Source organism: Phragmites australis, chromosome 4, assembly GCF_958298935.1.
Source record: "Phragmites australis chromosome 4, lpPhrAust1.1, whole genome shotgun sequence".
Taxonomy (NCBI): domain Eukaryota; kingdom Viridiplantae; phylum Streptophyta; class Magnoliopsida; order Poales; family Poaceae; genus Phragmites; species Phragmites australis.
In genome coordinates, this window is record NC_084924.1 from 39,734,999 (window position 1) to 39,755,386 (window position 20,388).

General features: G+C 42.7%; 2 protein-coding genes across 2 annotated transcripts; one reads left to right on the forward strand and one right to left on the reverse strand.

Moving 5' to 3' along the window:
* The first annotated feature begins 8,293 nt into the window (after positions 1–8,293).
* LOC133916477 (mitogen-activated protein kinase kinase kinase 1-like) lies at positions 8,294–14,073 on the forward strand. The gene is made up of 9 exons (XM_062360157.1): positions 8,294–9,554; positions 10,282–10,366; positions 10,693–10,755; positions 10,848–11,005; positions 11,389–11,464; positions 11,589–11,648; positions 12,943–13,050; positions 13,197–13,457; positions 13,746–14,073. The coding sequence occupies exons 1-8, from the start codon at positions 8,530–8,532 to the stop codon at positions 13,422–13,424; spliced, it is 1,803 nt and encodes a 600-aa protein (XP_062216141.1). The 5' UTR covers positions 8,294–8,529; the 3' UTR covers positions 13,425–13,457; positions 13,746–14,073.
* A 1,227-nt stretch (positions 14,074–15,300) lies between these two features.
* LOC133916478 (partner of Y14 and mago-like) lies at positions 15,301–19,652 on the reverse strand. The gene is made up of 4 exons (XM_062360158.1): positions 19,311–19,652; positions 19,087–19,203; positions 16,621–16,866; positions 15,301–15,862 (listed from the first exon to the last, which is right to left on the reverse strand). The coding sequence occupies exons 1-4, from the start codon at positions 19,488–19,490 to the stop codon at positions 15,725–15,727; spliced, it is 681 nt and encodes a 226-aa protein (XP_062216142.1). The 5' UTR covers positions 19,491–19,652; the 3' UTR covers positions 15,301–15,724.
* Between the last annotated feature and the right edge of the window lie 736 nt (positions 19,653–20,388).

Sequence of the window (20,388 nt, forward strand, 5' to 3'; positions counted from 1 at the left end):
AATGTTTTAAATTTATCTAATGTGGCTATTGTATTGTGATAGTTTTGCACATTAGGTTTTAATCCTAGTAACTGCATATGCAATTTTAGGGACTGTAAATGCGTAAGATAAAACGGTATAATAAAAAATTATGGAATGCAAATGAGATAAGATCATAAATTTAGCACACTTGGATGCTCATAGTCGTCTTCACTGAGGGGTTTCACTGCTTTGGCATGAGCCATTCATTTTGTTCAAAACACTTGGGGTCGCTCTATAAACTCGGTTAAAGTGTTTTGCAAAGCTTGCCTTTATCAAGTCGGTTAGGTGTAGGTAAACATTAAGAGTAACAAGTGTTTATCATTTATTTAATCTAACTCTAGGTTAATCATCTAGCAAAATGCATATGAGACCTTAGCTAACACTAATTAAGTTGTTAATCGTATGCTAATTATTTTGGTCTTCAACTTTGTCAGAGGGTGAACTCCTGTCGCAGGGATCCTAGGGGATCCTTTTTTAGAGATTCGGCCGGAGGATGATCCTGAATATGTTCGCCGGAGAAATAAATGGGTATGAATGCGATGGCCGATGGGGTGGAATGATCTAATGCGAACGGAGTAAATGCACCAGAGGTTAGACAGGTTTGGGCCGCACGGGGGCGTAACACACTACTCCTGTATGGATACTATAAATGCCCTGAGAAAGACCTTCAAGGATGTTGCTGGTTACAAGAATGTTTATCTATCTTAGAGCCTGGGGCTCTTTTTTCTTCGGCCTGTGATCTTCTCTTCTCTGTTTATGAGCAACTGTTTCCTCTTCTGAAGCTTGTCTTTTTTTCTTCCCTTTTTTTTCTTCTGTGCCGCCGGCTGCTTTAAATACCCGTCGGCAGCAGCGTGCCCCGAACGGGAGGGGGCACGAGTTCCGAGATACCATAAATGGAAAGGGCGTCATCATTTCCTCTGGACGAAGTCATTTCCTCTGGGCGAAGTGACCGGGGGTGGAAAATGCGTCCCACGCCCGGTCGTCCGTCACCATAAATGCACTAGCAACGGGCGCCGTGGAGAGGGCCCACCGGGCAGCCGCAGAGCGACCCGGCGTGCCCGCCCTGTCTTGTTCCCCTGCCACAGCAGCGCGGCAGACGGAACGCCTCGGCCCTTACGACATTATCCCGAGACGGGCCGGATGGCACGGGATGGGACCCGTGCATTCAATGACCCCACGCCCTTCTGCCAGAACGTGGCAGGAACTTACACCGAGCGCGGCGGGAACAGTTGGAGGTGACAGGCCACACACGCTCTTTAAATGCGGCCTTGGGTCTTTGACTGGCTGACACCTTATCGGTGGGCCCCTCGGGGGCCACTGTCAGGGGGCTTTCTAGGTCGTCGGGGAACCGAGTGCTCGGGGGTCACTGCACACCTCTCCGAGCACTCTCTCCCGAGAATGCCCTTTCTTGATCCTCGGGGAACCAAGTGCTTGGGAGTATTGTTCACCTCCCCGAGCACTCTCTCCCGGACACACTTATACGGATCCTCGAGGGGGGGGGGGCGAGTGCTCGGGGGCTGCTGCACACAGCCCCGAGCACTCTCTCTCGGAACTTCCTTCGTGGGACCTCGGGGTACTTGGGCGCCCAGGGAGCCACCGCTCGCGGCCCCGGGCACACTTCTCCCGGTACTTAGCCTTCCTGGTCGTCGGGGGACTCGGGTGCTCGGAGGTCACCGCACACTTTCCCGAGCACTTTCTTCCCGGCACTTAGACTTCGTGGATCATCGGGGAATTGGGGTACTCAGGGACCACCGCCCCGGGCGCCCTCTCCCGGGACTTGATCTTTTTCACCTTACGGTGGAGACTCCTCGGGATGGCGCCATGTAGCGGATTGCTGGCCTGGTCTCGGGATTCAGGGACCCCCGGTTCTTGATACATCGACAAACTTCAACTTCAATGTGACTCAAACCCTCTCCAGTATGCGTGATGCCTTGTGGTGGGAATGAGCAATCTCAAATGTCCAGCCAAAGGAGTATTATAGCCTTAACCCTAAAAACTAGCGGTTGGGGGAATATGCCTAGAAATTCTAATCACAATATTGCATTGTCAGATTGTATGGCCTCAATTTGTAAGGTTGATTTATACAATGATCTCACCTTATTGTACAATAATTATAATCGTACTATACGGTGCCCTTCTTTTCAACGGTAAAAAAAAAAGGCCTTTGAAGCCTTCTTGTACTTACCATATTGTACGGTAATCACCACCATATTGTACAATGACTAATATGTTGACACACCATTTGGCATGCCCTTTGTATAATTGTATGGTGCACATCGTATTGAACGGTGACTCTTTCACCATATTGTATGATGTCTTTGGAAAACTCTGTTGTCTTCTGTCTCCCTTGATCGCATTGTATAGTGACCACAACATAGTATGGTGAGCTATTTTTCTAGAGGGACTTATCCAATTTGATCTAGCAAAGTTTGGGTCTTCGAGCCTTTTTTATGTCTTCAAACTTAATGTGCATCACCTATTAGCATAGGCAGATCTAGCAGGTAATCTAGGTGGGTCGGGGACTACCCGGGGATCTAGCCTATTTTTGTGCAAGTATGTGTAGAGACCAAGTAGCGTGAAGCTGTGAGTATAGAGTATAGTCACTCAACCAACACAAATGTTTGAGGTTCAATATTGCAATACTGTGAGCTTCAATTGATTTTGTAATCTTGTATGTTCAACGTTCGTTACAATTTCTAAATTTGTAATGCCAAGAGCTTCAATTTATATGGTACAAATAGTTGATGATTATTATATAAGAGAATGCATCTTGACGTTATTGATAAAATTTAGCAAGAGCTTAACAAGTTACTAATTGTTTTATCCTTGCCTTGAAAATCAACTACTAGCTTTGATTCTTATCTAGAAAAAGGAAAAGGAGAGAGGAAAGCAACACTAGCTAGCAGCTAGAGTAGATGCATTATATGATAGAGTACAGATTGTTGTTGTTAGTATGGATCGATTTTATTAGTTGTATCAATATTTGTTTGACGGATATTGATGTTTTTTTTATTATTCAGATTACTCACATGATACTTAATTAGCAGAATTTTAGAAATTAGATTGTGTGGTTTGTGCCAAACTTTGAGCTATTATATCGCTTAATCACATTTATTAAGTTGAATATTTTCTCTAACGTAAGCAAGAGTGACATAATTGAGACCTTCATGACCATGAGAAAGCGCAAAGTGAAGAATCTATAGTAGAATTGCAATATCCTATTTATGTAAGACCTTATTTCATATTTAAACAATTTATATTGTAATTTTCAAAATTTAAACGCTTCGGTGAGTGGCAGGCGAGGCGACGGTGTTGCTAGGGCAATAATTTTTTTTTCATCCTACCGGATGCCGCTCGCACAAATTCCATCCTACCAAATTTTCTCCCACATTTGCCGCCAAACACCGTTGAAACCTGTTTCCGTCACTTACATTAATTTTTCATTCTGAACAGTAAACATGATTTAAAAAAAGGCGGAAAATGTGTCGATTTTTATACATGCTTTATAATTCATAAGCAACTTATTTTAACTGGATTCAATTAAAAATATTGTGTATAATTCAAACTAAAATTCTTCAAAAGATGTTGCAAAAGGTGAGAGATAATTTTATAAATTATTACATCTTATTATAGGAATATTAGTGAATTTTATCAGATTTTTTGGAATTTTTATGAGCACTTTAAAATTGCTACAAGTTGCAAAAGTAATACTTTTGAAGAATTTTAGTTTGAATTATACATAATATTTTTAGTTGAATCCAGTTAAAATGAGTTACTTATAAATTATGAATTATAGAGCATCTAAAAAATCAACATATTTTTTCGTCTTTTTTAGCTCACGGTTACTATTCACAACGGAAAAATTAACATGCGTAACGGAAATCGGGTTTCAACAGTATTTAGTGACAAATGTACTAGAAAATTTAGTAGAGTGGTATTTGGGCTAGCGCCATTCGGTAAGATGGAAAAAGCGCTATTACCCCCCGTGTTGCTAGGATCACAAGATCTATAGTATAGATCTTTCAGATTTCTATAAAATTTACTTTTAGATTTTTTATGGACACGTCGTGGGTGTTAGGTGCCGCTGGGTCCTGCCGGCTGGCCGCAAAGAGCCGCTTGAGCGGTCCAGGTTTAGTGACGATGTTTTTTGGGGTAGGACCCGCCCCACTTACACCCTCCAAGCACGTCGGGGCTGCTTCCCCAGGTCGTTGTGCCAGTCGGTTACATGGCTCAGGGATAAGAAACTGCACAGGCAACAATGATTAACATGGATAATTATTTTGATAGATGCTCATGTTCTTTTGGAGGCGATATCCATTCGGAAGAGATATTTGCTCATCGAAAGAAATGTCTTTTGAACAGATAAACAAATATATTCATCTGATATAAATATATGATTCAATAAAAATAAAATATAACGAATGATTCAATAAAATATAATATAATAAATTTATCTCTAGTACCTCGACAACACGCTCATGAAATTGCGCTGACATCTCTCGTCCTACTCGTAGCCCCGAATGAATGAGCTGGAACCCACATGCTTACAGCACGGACACTTAGGTGGAACACCGTCTTGTCGTGAAACCTGCCTTTTGGCTGGTGTCTCTACTCCAAGAACTGCTACCGGGCTGCTTCTTTTCCAGCTGAACACTTCCGTCTTGGAGATCATGATGGAACGAGCTTTTGTCCACTCGGCAGAACGGCACCTTTTCTACTCCTAGCTAGCATGTTCCGTGAGCTGATTGGACAGGCTGCTTGTGGGTTTCTTTTGTGAGCTTTCTCGGCGACCTCGCCTGTTCCAGGTCTTCCACTTACTGCACTTGCGATTCGCCCTCGTTTCTGCTCGTGTGCTCTGCTCGCTTCCAGGGTACTTCCCGGCCTCGTTTCGACGGCACATCGATCCTGTGCCCATTTCACGCACTGACAGGAGAAAAATGCTCGGCATCAGAGTCTTGGAGATGCTCTCACCTTTATCTACTTCCTTCGTTTCCATCGTGCGCACTTTACACCACGAATGGTATGGCTGCCGGGCACCAATCATCATCTTCCATCGTTCATTGACATGCAAGCTTCATGAGGGTCGTCCCTAGGTCAAATGGGTCCTGCAATATTCGTTCAAAGAAAGAAAAACGCAGCGTAATAATAAATATCCTACGCATGGTCAAAGACTATGCACGAGAAACAATGGAAGACTTTCCGTGGCTATAGCTGAAGGCGCAACAACACAAATAGTTTTTTTTTTTTTTTTTTTTTTTTTTTTTTTTTTTTTGCAAACCACCAAATCGGTGTAAACATGCAAATCCATTCATTCACTGATGGGATCAACCGCATTATTCGGATAGAGATTAGATTGAACGGACGATACTCTCTGTTCACAAATTTGCACCAGTTTATTTGTTTGCAACTAAGATTTGCCCCGCAAATAGTTCTAACAGTGATATCACAGATTGCCGCGGGAGCACGAGACATAGTTTTCGTGTGGGTAACTAAGTGTCTATTTGTTTACAGCTGCTTCTAGCTTCTGCTTTTGTCAGAAGCCCAGAAGTCAGAACAAACGAGTTTGCTGAGAAGTGGTTTCTGGAAAAGTCAGAAGTTGTTTCTGAGGAAAATGAACTAGAAGCTGAGAAGCTCGCTGAGAGTGACTTTTCTGAGAAGTTATGTGCTGAGTGACCAAAAATTTATTGTAGAAGCCAACAACTTATTTTCAAAAGCAGCTTTTCAGAAAAGCCAAAAGCACAACTTTTCAGAAAAGCCAAAAGCAGAAGCTCAAACAAACAAGCCCTAACTCAGTCGTCGTGTGATGGTAGCACCAGATGCTTCTAGTTGCATCCCCTCGCACAGTCGCACAGCCTGGCTATGGCCGGGCGGTAATCTCACACCCGCCTAAGTCGTTGTCGGTCCTCTATGGCGGTAAAGTGTCTTGCTTTTCGTAGCTACGGTGGGGTTGGATCAAGGTGGCTTGGTAATGTAATGGCCACAAAAAGTTTTTTAATAATATTATTTTATTAGAAAATTATAAAAATAATAGTTAAATTCACAAAATCACACGAATAAGTACATGTCGGTATGGGTCGTACTGAATAGAGACCTGTCGACATTCCGCATGCAGACTTATTAGGTGGCAGTGGGTCTAAGAACCTGTCGGCACGCATATGTGGCTAAAAAGGCATGTTAACACTTCGCATGTTGACATACCCTCAGGTGAACACCGATATAGCTGTCAGATGAGGTGAGAGCCGACCAGCATGTCGGCATTCCAAGTACCGATAGGCTTATCGGTAATCCGACATGTGATATTTCAATAATTATTTAATTTTTTAGTAATATTATTTTATAATTAGGAAAGAATCATTTATGAGGCACATGCATATCAAAATTCAGTGTACCTCCATATGTCCGCTTGTAATGTTGAAATGTTAAAGTGCGATAGTGGCATATTTGGTACATTTTTCATTGTATCATAGACATGTACCGATGATAAATCTAATATACCTTAAAAAATTTAAAGAAGACACATACAGAAAGTAACGATGATATTGACATGTATAATACAATTCTAAAAGTAATCTAGACATGAAACGATTTTAAACCTAACATGCCGTAGGGAATTGAAACTAGCTAATTACTACTGATACTCTACTGAGTGTTGCGTGATATTTTCCCTTCCTCGTCGTCTCAGGTCCAGCTTCTCGAGTCGCTTGTCGACGGTGTCTGCGTTCGTGCTGGTGAAGAGGATCCACCCAAACAACCACAGTAGATACGTCTTTAGTGTCTATATATTATTTTACATAACTATATCTCTAATCTAATTTTTCTACCCAAATTTGTCTCTAATCTACCTAAAATTTTCCTATTCTATCTACTACTATTCCTATTCTAATTTAAATAAAAAAAATTTACCGACGAACAACGCTGCCGGTTCTTCCTCCGCACCCTCTCTCCTCTGCACGACACCACTCTCTCTCTCTCCTCCGCGCGTGCCGTTGCTCTCGGTCGAACGTTGAACTCGCTTGGGAAGAAGCCGAACCGATCGGCGACCTTATAGAAATTATAGGTTTGTCGACACTTCGAGTACCGACAAGTCTTAGCTGGTACATGTCAGCACTCCGCGTGTCGACACGTCTCCTTAGTCCAAAAAAGCCCTCGTGGCACCCCCGTTTCGCTGGACCCATGACTTGTCGGCATTCCACGTACCGATAGGTCTCTGAGCCCACTGTCACATAGGAAGCTTGCATGCGGAGTGCTGCTAGATCACTAGTCAGCACTTCACGTATCGACATGTATCTATTCTTACAATTTTATAATTTTATCTATTATTTTATATCCCCTCACGAATCTCCACCCGCAGACCAAGACTCCTTACAACTCGCACCAATAGCGGCACTGAGCGGCCGGAGATTGATTGAAAGGGCAGGCTCTTGCCAATAAAATAACATTATTTAAAAATCTCAAAAAGGCACACGTCTAGCTAGCCCTATCCGGTGAACTATATGAAGGTTACCCGTGGTACGGAACTACCACCAAGTTAATCGCACCGGCCGTGCAAAATCAGTCCATATACTCTACAGCTTTGGTACCGATTTATCAACGCATATGGTTCTAAAGTATTGTCGTGCTAAGTACTCAATACCTCCATACTCTCTCTCGAAAAGGGGAAAAAACCCAACCAGGTGATGAAATTTGAGATTATCGCAAAAAACTAAGATAAAGTAGTGGCAAGACAGATGATCACTTGTAAAACATACATCAAATTTACAGTAAAAAACTCGAAAACACGTGATATGAGATCTAACGTATAATCCACTAGCATACTGACTAACTATTAGGTTATAGTACATAATTAGCCATACACACACTCATATAATATACTGTCTGCATATGTAGCAAGAATAACAACAGTAACAGATTCAGAGCCACCAAATTCTTTCTCCTCCTTCTATTTTTTTTTTCTCTTTCAAACCTAAAAATCGAAGGGGAGCCAAGTGCGCCCTGTACCCCCGGTGATCCGTCGCTGCACACAAGCACGTCCGCACGTGCCAATCCATCGGCCGCTGAGCTCATCAGCTCACTGACACACAGTAAAGTAACACCCGCGCATCTGGCCACGTGCCGGCCCATCAGTTGTTGAGGTCACCGCCGGCGTTGGCCCGCACGCCAGCACTCGTCACCGCGCCGCAACCATTCCATCGCGCGCGCGCGGGGCCGCCATCAGCCACCCAAGTCCGCGTCTCCGGCGAAGCTTTAGCCCGCGCCAGGGGCCCAGGGCGGGGCCGAGCTGCCCGCTGTTGCCGCGTCGCGTTGCTGACCGGACCACCGGGAAAAGATGCAGGTCAACGCGGACAACTCCTCCTTCTCCTGCTCGTCCTCCGCCTCAGCCACCGAAAAACCCAAAAGCCTTAGTCGCGGCTAACCAAAAAAATCCCCCGCTTGTCGTCTCCCGCATACCCAAGCGGCTCTCGCTTTCGGCGTTCTCTCCTCCGTCCCATGATCTGAGGGCCGCCGCCGATGGGCCCGACCCCCTCCGCGCAGGACCCTGCGCCGTCGCCGTCGGGCGGCAGTGGCTCCGGCTCCTCCAGGCGCCGCCTTCGGCGGCTCGACCGACGCAACGCGTCCAAGAACATCGGGTACGACGCCGCAAACTTCTGCAGCTACCCGCCGTCCCCGCCGACCTCCGGGCCGGCCTCGCTCGCCGGGTCCGCGGCCTGCTCCCTCGACCTCGTCACCAGCTTCCGCATCGGCCGTAGCGGCGACGGGGGCGGGGACGTCCAGCTCCTCTGCCAAAGTCTCGGGCTCTCCGGGCCCGACGACTTCGCCATCCCGCTCGCCGATTGGGAGGCGCACAAGGCCGTGCGCTCCTCCCCCTCCGCCTCCAGCTCCCCTGCGCGGGATTCCTCCGCGCACCCCAATCCCGACCCCCCTGCGCGGGACTCTCCGCTCCGTCGCGAGGGTGCCGAGGAGCCGGCCCGGCCTGCGGACGCCGACCCTGAGCTGCCGGCGACGGAAGCGGCGGCAAGGGACGCCCCAATCGAAGCTCCAGAGCGGCCGGCACGGCTGGATCCACTAGAGCTCACCCGTCTGGATGTGAAGAGGGCAGCCGGCGAGGGAGGAATCAAGGGCGTGCGCCCGCCGCCGGTGCTCAAGCCGCCGCCCTCGATGGCGCTGCCGGCTGTCTGCGGGGCGGGATCCACGTGGGACATCCTGCGGTCGTTCGCGCCGGATGACAAAGAGCATGTCCCGGTGATCAGATCTAGCTGTGGTTTTGGACGCCAGGATGCGGTGGATGAGGAAGAGGAGGAGGATGCGGCAGTAGTGTTGACGTTGGAGGAGCTCAGACTGGGAGAGACGTCTGAGGACTTCACCGGCACGTCTTCGTTATCCACGATCAACGATGACGAGACGTCGAGCACGACCACCGAGTCCATGTTCCACATCTCACCGAATGGGAGGTTTAGGAGGAAGATCCGGTCATGGAACCGAGGGATGCTCCTGGGGAGTGGCTCGTTCGGGACGGTTTATGAGGGCATCAGCGAGTAAGTTCTCTAAAGATAAAATTCAGTTCTTCTGTGCCGTTTGTTTAGTTTGTGCCTGGAATAAACAATTGAACAAGCTATATCTTTCCATATGTTAGCATAAGGTACATCTAGAAGCCTTGGTTAATCTGGGTTTTGCAGAACTAATTGTATAGTTGATTGGAGCTTACTGCTCCATTTTTAGCTGTTAAGGAGAAACGGACACTATATACAGCCTGGTAGTAAGTAGTAATTGAATTAGTTAAATGATTTCATTTTTGACAACTCAGTTAACGTGATCCAAAGTTGAAGGCAGTCGAGACTCAACTAAAATCAGAATCCCATCCAGTTCCACGAACCAAATCATCAATCATACAAGAGGATATGGCATCATGGTGTACCAAAATGCTGTGCTACATGAGTTCTGGCTGAACACTAAATAATTCTTCACCTATTCGATTGCTTGTTTTTTTAGAACTCTGATTGTATTAATACTAGAACTGAGATTAACAAATATTTACTCATTTAAGTGTTCTGCATTATGCGGGTTTCTTAGCGATAGGTCATAGTAACTTGGATATTCAGCTTTGAGAACAACACGCGAGACATTGTTGTCCTGGATGAAACAAGACAGCATTTGTTCTTTAGTCTTCATGCCAATGCGATATAGGGATTGCTGCCTTCATTATTAGCCTGCTCAAATGTTTTCCTTTCACAAGTCTCTTATGTTTGTGTGTCGTATTCTCAGTGAGGGTGTCTTCTTTGCTGTCAAAGAAGTGAGCTTATATGATCAAGGGAGCAACGCGAAGCAGTGTATTTTTCAGCTTGAACAGGTTAGTTTTGCTATATTTTTGTCTTGATAATAGAGAGTTATAATCTGTTACAGGTAGTTTTGCCATCTTTATTGTGAATTGCAATACAACTGTTACCTAGCTCAACTTGTGTGGCACCTCGATATTCTGGTTCATGATTGAGTTTGATTTCCGCTAAGCACTGATTGAAAGGTTATTTATGTTGATTTTCCACTGCGATTTTCTGAGATTTGATCCCATGACCTGTGCGCTATTATCCTTAAGAGGACTACGCTGGCCATCTATGCCCCATTTTCTCAAAAGAAAATAAGTGTTGCAAAATGTGGCATCTATTTTCATCTTTTCAGGAAATTGCACTTCTAAGCCAGTTTGAGCATGAGAATATAGTACAGTATTACGGAACAGACAAAGTAAGTAACTTCAGTTCATCACTTCGTTGAAATACTATATGCTGTATGTATAGAAATTTATTGTTTTATTTTGGATGCACTCTCTCTTGCAGGAAGACTCGAAACTTTACATCTTCCTTGAACTAGTGACCCAAGGATCTCTTGCATCGTTGTATCAGAAGTACCGCCTGCGAGATACTCATGTCTCCGCGTATACAAGGCAAATTCTTAATGGGTTGACTTACCTCCATGAAAGAGACATTATTCATAGGTAATAATATTAGTTCTGTTCATATACCTATAATGGTTTCATGTTTTTCATCCTGCATCAGTGTAACAAATGAGATCACTGAAAACAGCCAGTGAAAGGGCGGACAATTACGTGGCCATCAGTTTGAATGAGTATGCTCTACTATGCAAATAATTATATTTTCACATTGATTTGATAACAACAACAACAAAAGCCTTTAGTGATTTAGTCCCAAGCAAGTTGGGGTAGGCTAGAGATGAATCCCAACAAAGAGGCTATAAAACATAAAATAGGTATTATTAGTGGTTATAAGTATCGATTTGATAAGAATTGCAGAATAATTTATGTACTCTTATACTGTTATATATGCACATTCTGAACTGTAGTTTTAAATCTCATTTCAGAGACATCAAATGTGCAAATATATTGGTGCATGCCAATGGATCTGTGAAACTTGCAGATTTTGGACTTGCTAAGGAGGTCTGTTTGCATCCTTGTGAAATCTGCTTAATTTTATGTTTGATCTTCGAATAATGAATAGTAGTTTAATTATCCCATACCGTACTTATCTAATGCAATATTGTTATTATCAATTCTCTTACAGATTACCAAATTCAGTGCGATTAAATCATGCAAAGGAACTGTGTATTGGATGGCACCTGAGGTAAACCATCATACTCTATGACTTCAGATTTTAGACTATGCTTGGATTTATTTGTCCGTTTTCCATTAATAATTTGTGTAGAATGAATAATCAACTGTAAGTAGTGGACTAACAGTATTACCTAGTGGTGAAATATTGGAGATGGCATTAGGAAGTGTTGCAGTTGTGTCCTAAAGTACTGAAACATTGCTTGGGGTAGTGCCCTGCTTCAGTGCTGTCACTAAAGAGCAATCAAACATCCAGTTCAGTGTAACTAGGCCCTGTTTGTTTTCTGCTCCTGCTACTGGCAGAAGCCAGAAACCAGAAGTCAGAACAAACTGGGTTCTGGAGAAGTGGTTTCTGGAGAAGCCAGAAGCCTGTTTCTGAGAAAAATAAATTAAAGCTGAGAACCTCGCTGAGATATACTTTTCTGAGAAGCTATGTGCTGAGAAGTCAAAAATTTGTTGTAGAAGCCAACAACTTATTTCCAAAAGCAGCTTTTCAGACAAGCCAAAAGCACAGCTTTTCAGACAAGCCAAAAGCACAGTTTTTCAGAAAAGCCCAAAAGCAGAAGCTCAAACAAACAGGCCCTTAGTCTGATAGGCACGCCTACGCTGCGCCCGTTTTTATTTTGCTGTACAGAGCATGATAAAAGAAGACTAAAAAATTAGGTTCACAAATTTTGTACATTTTAATATTTATTTATGAAATTATTAATGTTAAACACATTCAATTAATTATAGAGAAAACAGTAGTACTTTTATGCATTTTAACATGTAGATGAAAGTAATACTAACCTAAAAAAAATCTGTTTCATATTTTTTGAGTTTTAGATATTTTTCTTTGCATTTTAGATTTTTTCAGCCGATTTATTAATATAACTAATATTCATTTCGACATTTTTCTAGAATTTCCCGAAAAAGAAAATTACATATGTACACATATGTATATGTATATATACGTATAAATGTATACCTATATGTATATGCATACGCGTATACATATATGTATACATAACAGTATCAGGGCCCAATGCTACAGTAAACTACAGTAGCAGAGTGACCGAGAGGCCATCGAATCTTGGCTGGATAGTATATGTTATTGATAAGTTAATTCTTGGTAGAGTAATGGCTGATTCAATATTTCAGTGTAGCTAACTGATGATTTATTGATTTTGTCTTGGGCTTGTGCGAACTTTATTTGCTGGCAAACGTTCTTTGTTATATCAATTAGGTCCTTGAAATAACAGCATGTATGAGTTGTCCCTACCCTGTAAGATCATGCTAGATGGACACACTAAAATATAAATTTTCAGGTTGTCAATCCAAAGAAGACATATGGACCTGCAGCTGATATATGGAGTCTTGGTTGCACCGTCCTAGAGATGTTGACACGTCAAGTTCCCTACCCAGATCTGGAATGGGTGAGAAAGAATTTAGTTCTAACTTCTGTAAATTTGAATTGCTGTGTTGGGCTGTTGGCTTAAAATTATATGAACGTGCCCATGTACATACAATTTACTTGATTCTCAATATATATTTACACCCATTCTCGCAACATGTTCTGCAGACACAAGCTTTATACAGGATTGGAAAGGGGGAACCACCAGTAATTCCAAGTGTTATTTCGAGGGATGCTCGTGATTTCATAAGTCAGTGTGTAAAGCCCAATCCAGAAGGCAGACCTTCTGCATCCAAACTGTTGGAGCATCCATTCGTGAACAGGTCAATGCGGTCAATACGGTCTATGAGGACATCTTCTCGCTCAAATTCATCTGTGCGTGGTGTCAATTTATAAACTGAGGATCATTTATAGCATTTTGGCAGAATTGTAAGTTAACCTTCTACCTTTTTTGTTTAATGCCCATACTAAAATTGCAGAGAGTTTTAGGTCATGGGAAATTGAGCACCACGTTGCTCCTAGCAATTTCTAATCATGTGCACTGCCCTGGAAAACAGCCCACTTTTCTCAGTGAAATTTTACATATCATGTTAGATACAAGCTTGTGGCTGGCTTGCTGCCTTCAGCTGTTCAGCTGTGGCTCACTAGGGTACCACTTGTTTCTTCCATAAGCGCGTGGTTTCCTGACTTTTGTGCGTATCCTACTCCTACCTGCAGATATTAGTCCTTGCAAATCATGCGGAGCTGGCTGAAAAGGACGGTTCTTCTTTACCAGGAACTAGTGTTGTCAACAGCATCATGTTCAGCCTCTTGTGTTTCATTAGTTGATTCTTTGACATGCGTTTGAGGGGAAGATGTCCTCGTGCCTGAACCGCCGGCTATATTCTTCTGCCCGGAGAGAACAACGGATGTGCATTTGAGCGCATGAGTTGTAGAGTCAGAGCGGCCGATGTAAATATGTCTGCATGCCCATGTGGTGATTGTGTTGATGCCATGATATGCTATGAGGAAGAAAATATATAGAAAAAAAATAGGGTTCAAGCTTTGGAACTGTCAACAGCAGTTGTTTGCTTGGATTTTCATGTCTTGTTTAACTTTTATGCTAAGGCAGGAACGTACGGCGATGTTTTCTTTCCTTTTCCAATGCACGGAACTCACAAGAAAATTCTTCGATTGGCTGTCGCTCTCTATTTGGCATGTCAACCATATTGCTGTCGGCCTCGCTGGAGGACCTTTCTCACGCGTCGTTTGCTGACTTGCACTTGGCTGACTGCCTGCCTGTGTTCACGATTCAACGCTGAAAAACTGTTTCACCGCTCCACCGTTCTTCAGCGTTTGTCGTGAAGCTCTGCCCCTTAATTCTCCAAAAGAAAACGGTAAAAGACGGAGAATCTTTGGTACATCCTCTGGAGAAGGGTCGTTTCGTTATAAGAGCATCTCGAAGGGGCTCGCTACTTGCCTAGCCACCAGCAAATTTGCTGAGCGGATGAAAAAAACCACTCTAACGGATTCCAACTCGCTATCGCTATCTGACTCACTATAGCTCCGCCTAGCTCGCCATATTACGAGAACGTACGAGGCTAGCTATGATACTTTAGACGTGACTTGCACGTGTTGCTTCAAAAAACTTATATTGCTCTAAAAATCCTACAATTTTTTTTTATGTATTTCATAATTCATGGGAAACCTATTTTAATTAAATCCACCCAAAAGCTTATGTAGTATTTAAATTAAAATTCTCCAAAAATACTATTTTTATAACTTATAATAATTGTTAGGGTTTTAAATAAATTTATTAAAATCTAGAAATTTCACTAATACTCTTTCTATGTGATGGACTAATTTTTAAAATTATTTTCAATCATAGGTTATATGGTGAAAAGTGAGTTTTTTTATAATACTCTATTTATATGCATTTTTATCATTTTATGTAATATTCTTCTTTTAATTCAATTTAAATTCAAATAAAATTCAAACATGTACAAAATTTAGCCGTTGAAAATATAATTGTTGTAAATATTTTTTATTTATAAAATACTAATAAAATATAGGTAAGTAGAATTTAAGAAGTGAGATTTAGAAAGTCGATTGAAACGTGTAGAGAAACTTTCTATATGAGATATATGAAACTAGTTTTAGAGAGCCAGTTAGATGCTCTAAATGGTGACAGAAACCTAGAAAGGCTGAAGATGGAACACAAGTAGGGACACGGACAGAGGAGCTGTCCGGCAACTCTACTGTCAGCTGCAAGTTGCAACCAAGAAATGACAAGGCCTGAAAAGTTGATGAATTACACAAATTGTGAATAATGGTGTCAATGCAGAGCGATTAATTCGAAGGTGTAGGGGAGAAAGTACATTCTGATCCAGTGTCAAGAAATCCCCAGAATTGGCAGGATACACCGAAGGTACAGCCACTGTCACAATAATCGAATATGTTGTCTCATTGTTGGTCTGTGACAGATGGATCTTGCGATACAAATCTTGAAACTTGCTGGCGAACATGAGACGACAAATGTGTGGTGAAAAAAATCTTCCATCGTTCTGCGCGAACCCACATCTACTGGACTGCTTTTCCAGCAACCCACACAGGTAATGGAAAAGCCTATGGTGATTGATTGGACCTTGGATCAGCACAACACCATGGTGATTGTTTTGGTAGCGGTGGCTTTACATCAGAGCCGAACTCGACGTTGTCTAGGAAGCCGCAGGAGCCGTCTTGTCCTCCAAAAGTTTTAGCTCCTCACGCCACCCTTCAATCTTTTTCATCTTTTCCAGCGTCTCAGGTTTCAATTTTTTGGGATCACCTTGCAATTGTGCTTCAGCTAAGCGTATCTGCAAAAAATCAAGGCAAATTCATCCAAGTCAGACCTCATCCTATTTGGTTCCTAAAATATTACTGTCATCATGCTAACACACATTGCATCAACTTTGTAAATTAAAGAATCTACTACTACCCATCAATAATTTTTCTAAACATAAATCAGGGCAAAAATATTTTTTCTAAAAGATCATAGTGAATATGCTAAATCAATTGACTACAAGGCCCGCAAACAAGTAAAAATGGTACTTGAGAAAAAAATTGAACATCAAATATTCAATTAAATTTAGAGCTAATACTGATAAGTCAAAGTACCACTGCCAGAATCTACTAGGCTGGTCCTCCAAGTTTAAAGCAAGAACAGAATACCTTAATGCACTAAAACAATAGAAAAGAAAGAACAATCAATAGAAGATATTAACATTGGATTATTGGCAATCGGCATAAATACATTGGAAAGTAGGACAAAAATGATTTCAATAAATAGGAGCCAAGATCCCAGTGCGTTAAAAAAGTAATGAGCAGTTTAGGTTAATTGTAAAACTAGTGCTCCAGGAAGACACGTTATATCACTATTATATTTGAAAATACTGAAAATTAAAAACACATACTTAAAGTTTACCAGAAACAAGACAAAATCCAACTTGATATTGGAGAAAATAAAAACCAGGAAAGTGGTATAAACATCTGTTTGGAACTGGGCAAACAACTCTGATTCCTCTTTTTTTTGCATAAAAATGGTGCACACATAAAGAGGGAGCGAGAGGAAAACCTTCTTCTTCAGTGCTCGAATTTTCTTGTCTATGTCTGGAGCAGATGACTCCGGTTGTGAGTTATCAGTTGTGGAGGGCGTTGCTATAACAGGTAATTCAGAAATAGCAATGCCACTTATCTGCTTTGTTACAATGTCCACTGAATCCCTTTGCTTATCAGTTTTGGAAGAAATAACCTTGTCAGTTTCTCCAGCATCAGCTTCCTCAATATCCAAGACCTTTCCTTTATCATTTGTCGAACTAGCCTGCCAATAAACACGCCCAACATTACATCATACAGCCAGCTTCTAACAAACCAGATATGTTCAATCTAAAGGAGATCCAATCATTACTGTAGTACAAAACAATTGAAATACAGTGTTGTACTAACCCAATTATTGACCAGATAATTTATCAGAAACAAACACGTTAATTTATATTTTTTGAATTCATTGTTATATCTGCCAGAGCATGAATAGCTTAAGTCATTGTGTTGATCCATTAAGTACTCATGTAACCATTTCACATTGACACATTTAAGAATTGTGCACAAAAAACTAGTTTTCATCAGGGCAGTTAGGTTGCCATCTTGCTATGTCTCATAATCAACTATTGTTTGGGTTGTTATTTCTTAACCCATTTGCTTGCTGTGTTGTGGGATAAATGGGTTCGTGACATCACTTGACCCAACAATATTAATCAGCCAACATAACCCACTAATAGTCCATTGTGGACAGCAAGTTTGGAAGATTACACATCAGAAAGGTACAAATAGTGTGCACTGAGATTCTTTGAAGAAAACAAGCTGAAATTATAGTCAGCCCAAAATGAAGTTGCATGATAAACTTTGTTCATGAGGTAGCAAACTTAAATATCTCTGGTAATGAGCTAATGATGCATGTGTCGGGACAATTCCGCTATTTCAGAAAGACATGTATGGTGGTGTTTTCTTCAACACAAAGTATGCATGCAAAAAGATTCTGATTACAAAGACACGATGATTTTTTGTATCAAATAATATTGGTGATGCAATTTTTTTAGGAGGGAACAATGGGGGAGGAGCCTGCTGAGAAATATTGGACATGCATTTATACCAGAGAATATTTCCCCACTGCGAGAAAGCAACAGAATCGATATATGGCATCTATGGAGCCACACACTGATCTCCAATCGGAACAACTACAAAAAATTGTGAATTAGGAATACAATCATATGATGAATAAACTCCAAGTCCTTAGGGGCTTAGGACCTCAAGTCAACCAGTTCTTGCCATAAGGCTATTCTCCAACTCATCAGTATGTCGCTTTGTTCAGGTCAGTTTAACTTGTCACAACACCCTTATTTAATTATTTTGTAAGCAAAGGCATTGGGGAAGCTACATGACTCGTACTTTTCTTCATCAGATGCCTATTTTTTTTTTTTTACCCAAAGTTAGTACAGCAAGACAACAAGTACAGTCATGATGGTAGCAAGAAACAGGACCAGAGGAGAGCAATAAAACAAATGTTGCTTAGGTGGATGTTCTCACTGCAGCACTGACAGTGGGACTGGATCAGATTACTACGAGCTGCTCCCAGAGCTCCTAGTACCTGAAGCCCCAAAGCAGCATAAGCTTGAGCACCACAATAAAGTGAATACACAGGTACAATGATGCAAGCTATTTCCGCATCAATCACTAATTCAGCATGATGCTACCTCATGATTGAGATGACAAGATCGACCGAGTTTTTAGTTCAGATAAAACGACAAGAAAATAATTCGGGTAGACAGTGAGATTTCTATAGAAGGAATGCGAGATAGCTACTGTGTTCTGGTAGTTTTGAATAGCCTTATGAGTTGATGATTCCAAATTATACACACAAAGAAGCTCCATAAGGTTGGCATAGAACTTGTTTCATAACAAACACACATGGATGGATGGCAGCAAGGTGAGACATGCATAGCATGTACCAGGGGCTATATTGTTCAGGAACCACATATAACACCCATCATTAACTTGGGACATGGTAAAATATGGGTGATATTGAAGAGGTCAGTGCACCAACGATGACCTTACATAATCATGTATGGAGAATTGAATGCAAATTATTGCCACAACCAAGCAATCGATAGTAATTAATCAATAGCAGATAGATAATTCCATCTGAGAAAATGTAATAGTTCATCTACCGTAGATTATTATCTAATTCTATTGTCGTTCATCCATTTCTTACAATCCAGCTCAGACTAGCTGCAGGCAAACAATCATCTTAAAGATGATAGCATTGTTTAAGGGCAACTTTTGCACATAGAAACTAATAAGTATGACTAAGTAATACAGGGTCAATGCCTTCCACCATCAAATGCCCAACCCCATTAATAAGTTCTCTCTTCAACACTAAGCACAGACAAGAATCCTACCTACGAACAAGCCAATTCAACCAAATCTGATGGTTTCCCTAACATCAATGCCGATACGACTACGAACACCAGATAGGAAGCCCTACCTGCTGCCGTTTCTCCTTGCGCCGCTCGTTCCGCTTGGCCGCCTTCGTCTTAGGCTTGGCATCTAGCGCGAGCGCCGGGTCGTACCCCGGCGGCACGTCGGGGCCCGACTTCCTCATCTGCACCGAGCACGGGACAAGCAGCCACCCCGATAAGAGCAACGAAATCGAACAGAGACGCGGTGCTGACTGACGCGAGGGAGGAAGCTCGAGGAGGGAGGACTCACGAGGGCGCCCTTGGACTGGTATATGGCCACCTCCTCCTGGGGCACGTAGCCGGCGCGGATGCGGATGGCCTTGCGGAGCGTGCCGTCGGGGCGGCGCGTCGGCGCGATGATGCGCTCGCCCTCCTTGGGGATGGAGAGGAGGCGCCGCTGCTCGCCGCCGCCGTCGCTGGAGGTGGCCATGGCCGGGGAGGTGTGCGGGATTCGGATGCAGGTGGTGGGGAGAAGGATGGCTGCGGCGACGGCGGGCGCACGATGGGGGTTTAGGGGAGTCGAGGTGTCAGAGCACAACACCCGAGTCCAGGGGTCGAGTCGATTGGGGCATCGGAGCTCAGTTTTTCCTTTCCCTTTTTCTGCGAGTGCTGAACTGTTTTTTATTGTAATTTTAATTCTTTTATGAAAATTTTGCTATGATTCTCCGCATCTTGCAAATGCAATAGTGCTCGATATCGAATTCTAAGAGGTTACCGAACATGTCAGTCACTACACGCTACAATTCCTTCGCCAACGTCTACAAGCATCTTCGTTTAGTTTTAATGGACTTGCTTAGCTGTGGTTTTAGCAATAAATTATTAAAAAAAACATCCAAATAGTAGGGACGAGAGTCTTGTCATTCTCACGCCATGCCAACGATTCGGTTGCCAGCCGTCGGATCCGAGCTCTGTCAATTTGTGCCGTCCTATCCGAACGTGCCGAGCCAGCGTTGACGTCCGGGTTGCGTGTGGTCGGGCGCTCACGTCCAGTGACTTCACTAATCACGTGAACAGAGTGCTAATTAATGTGGAATTAAGGGGGCTTAACCTAAATTAGGCGAAGCCATCCCATTCAGTTGTTTTTGTCAGCTTGATCTCAGTTCGGGGAAGTCCCCAGCGGCGTGGATCGGCAAGAGCAACCCCATATTGGTTTGGTGGCGTTTTGTTAAGGGCAGTTGCTAATCCACGTGCTAACGGTGTGATTAGTTGTGGTGGCAGGGCTGTGTCGTCAGTGCAGTGTAAAACTGATATGAAATCTAACTATTTCATATTTAGCTACATGTTAAGCTATTAATCTTTAATAGTAGTTTAAGAGTTTGTTTGGTAGA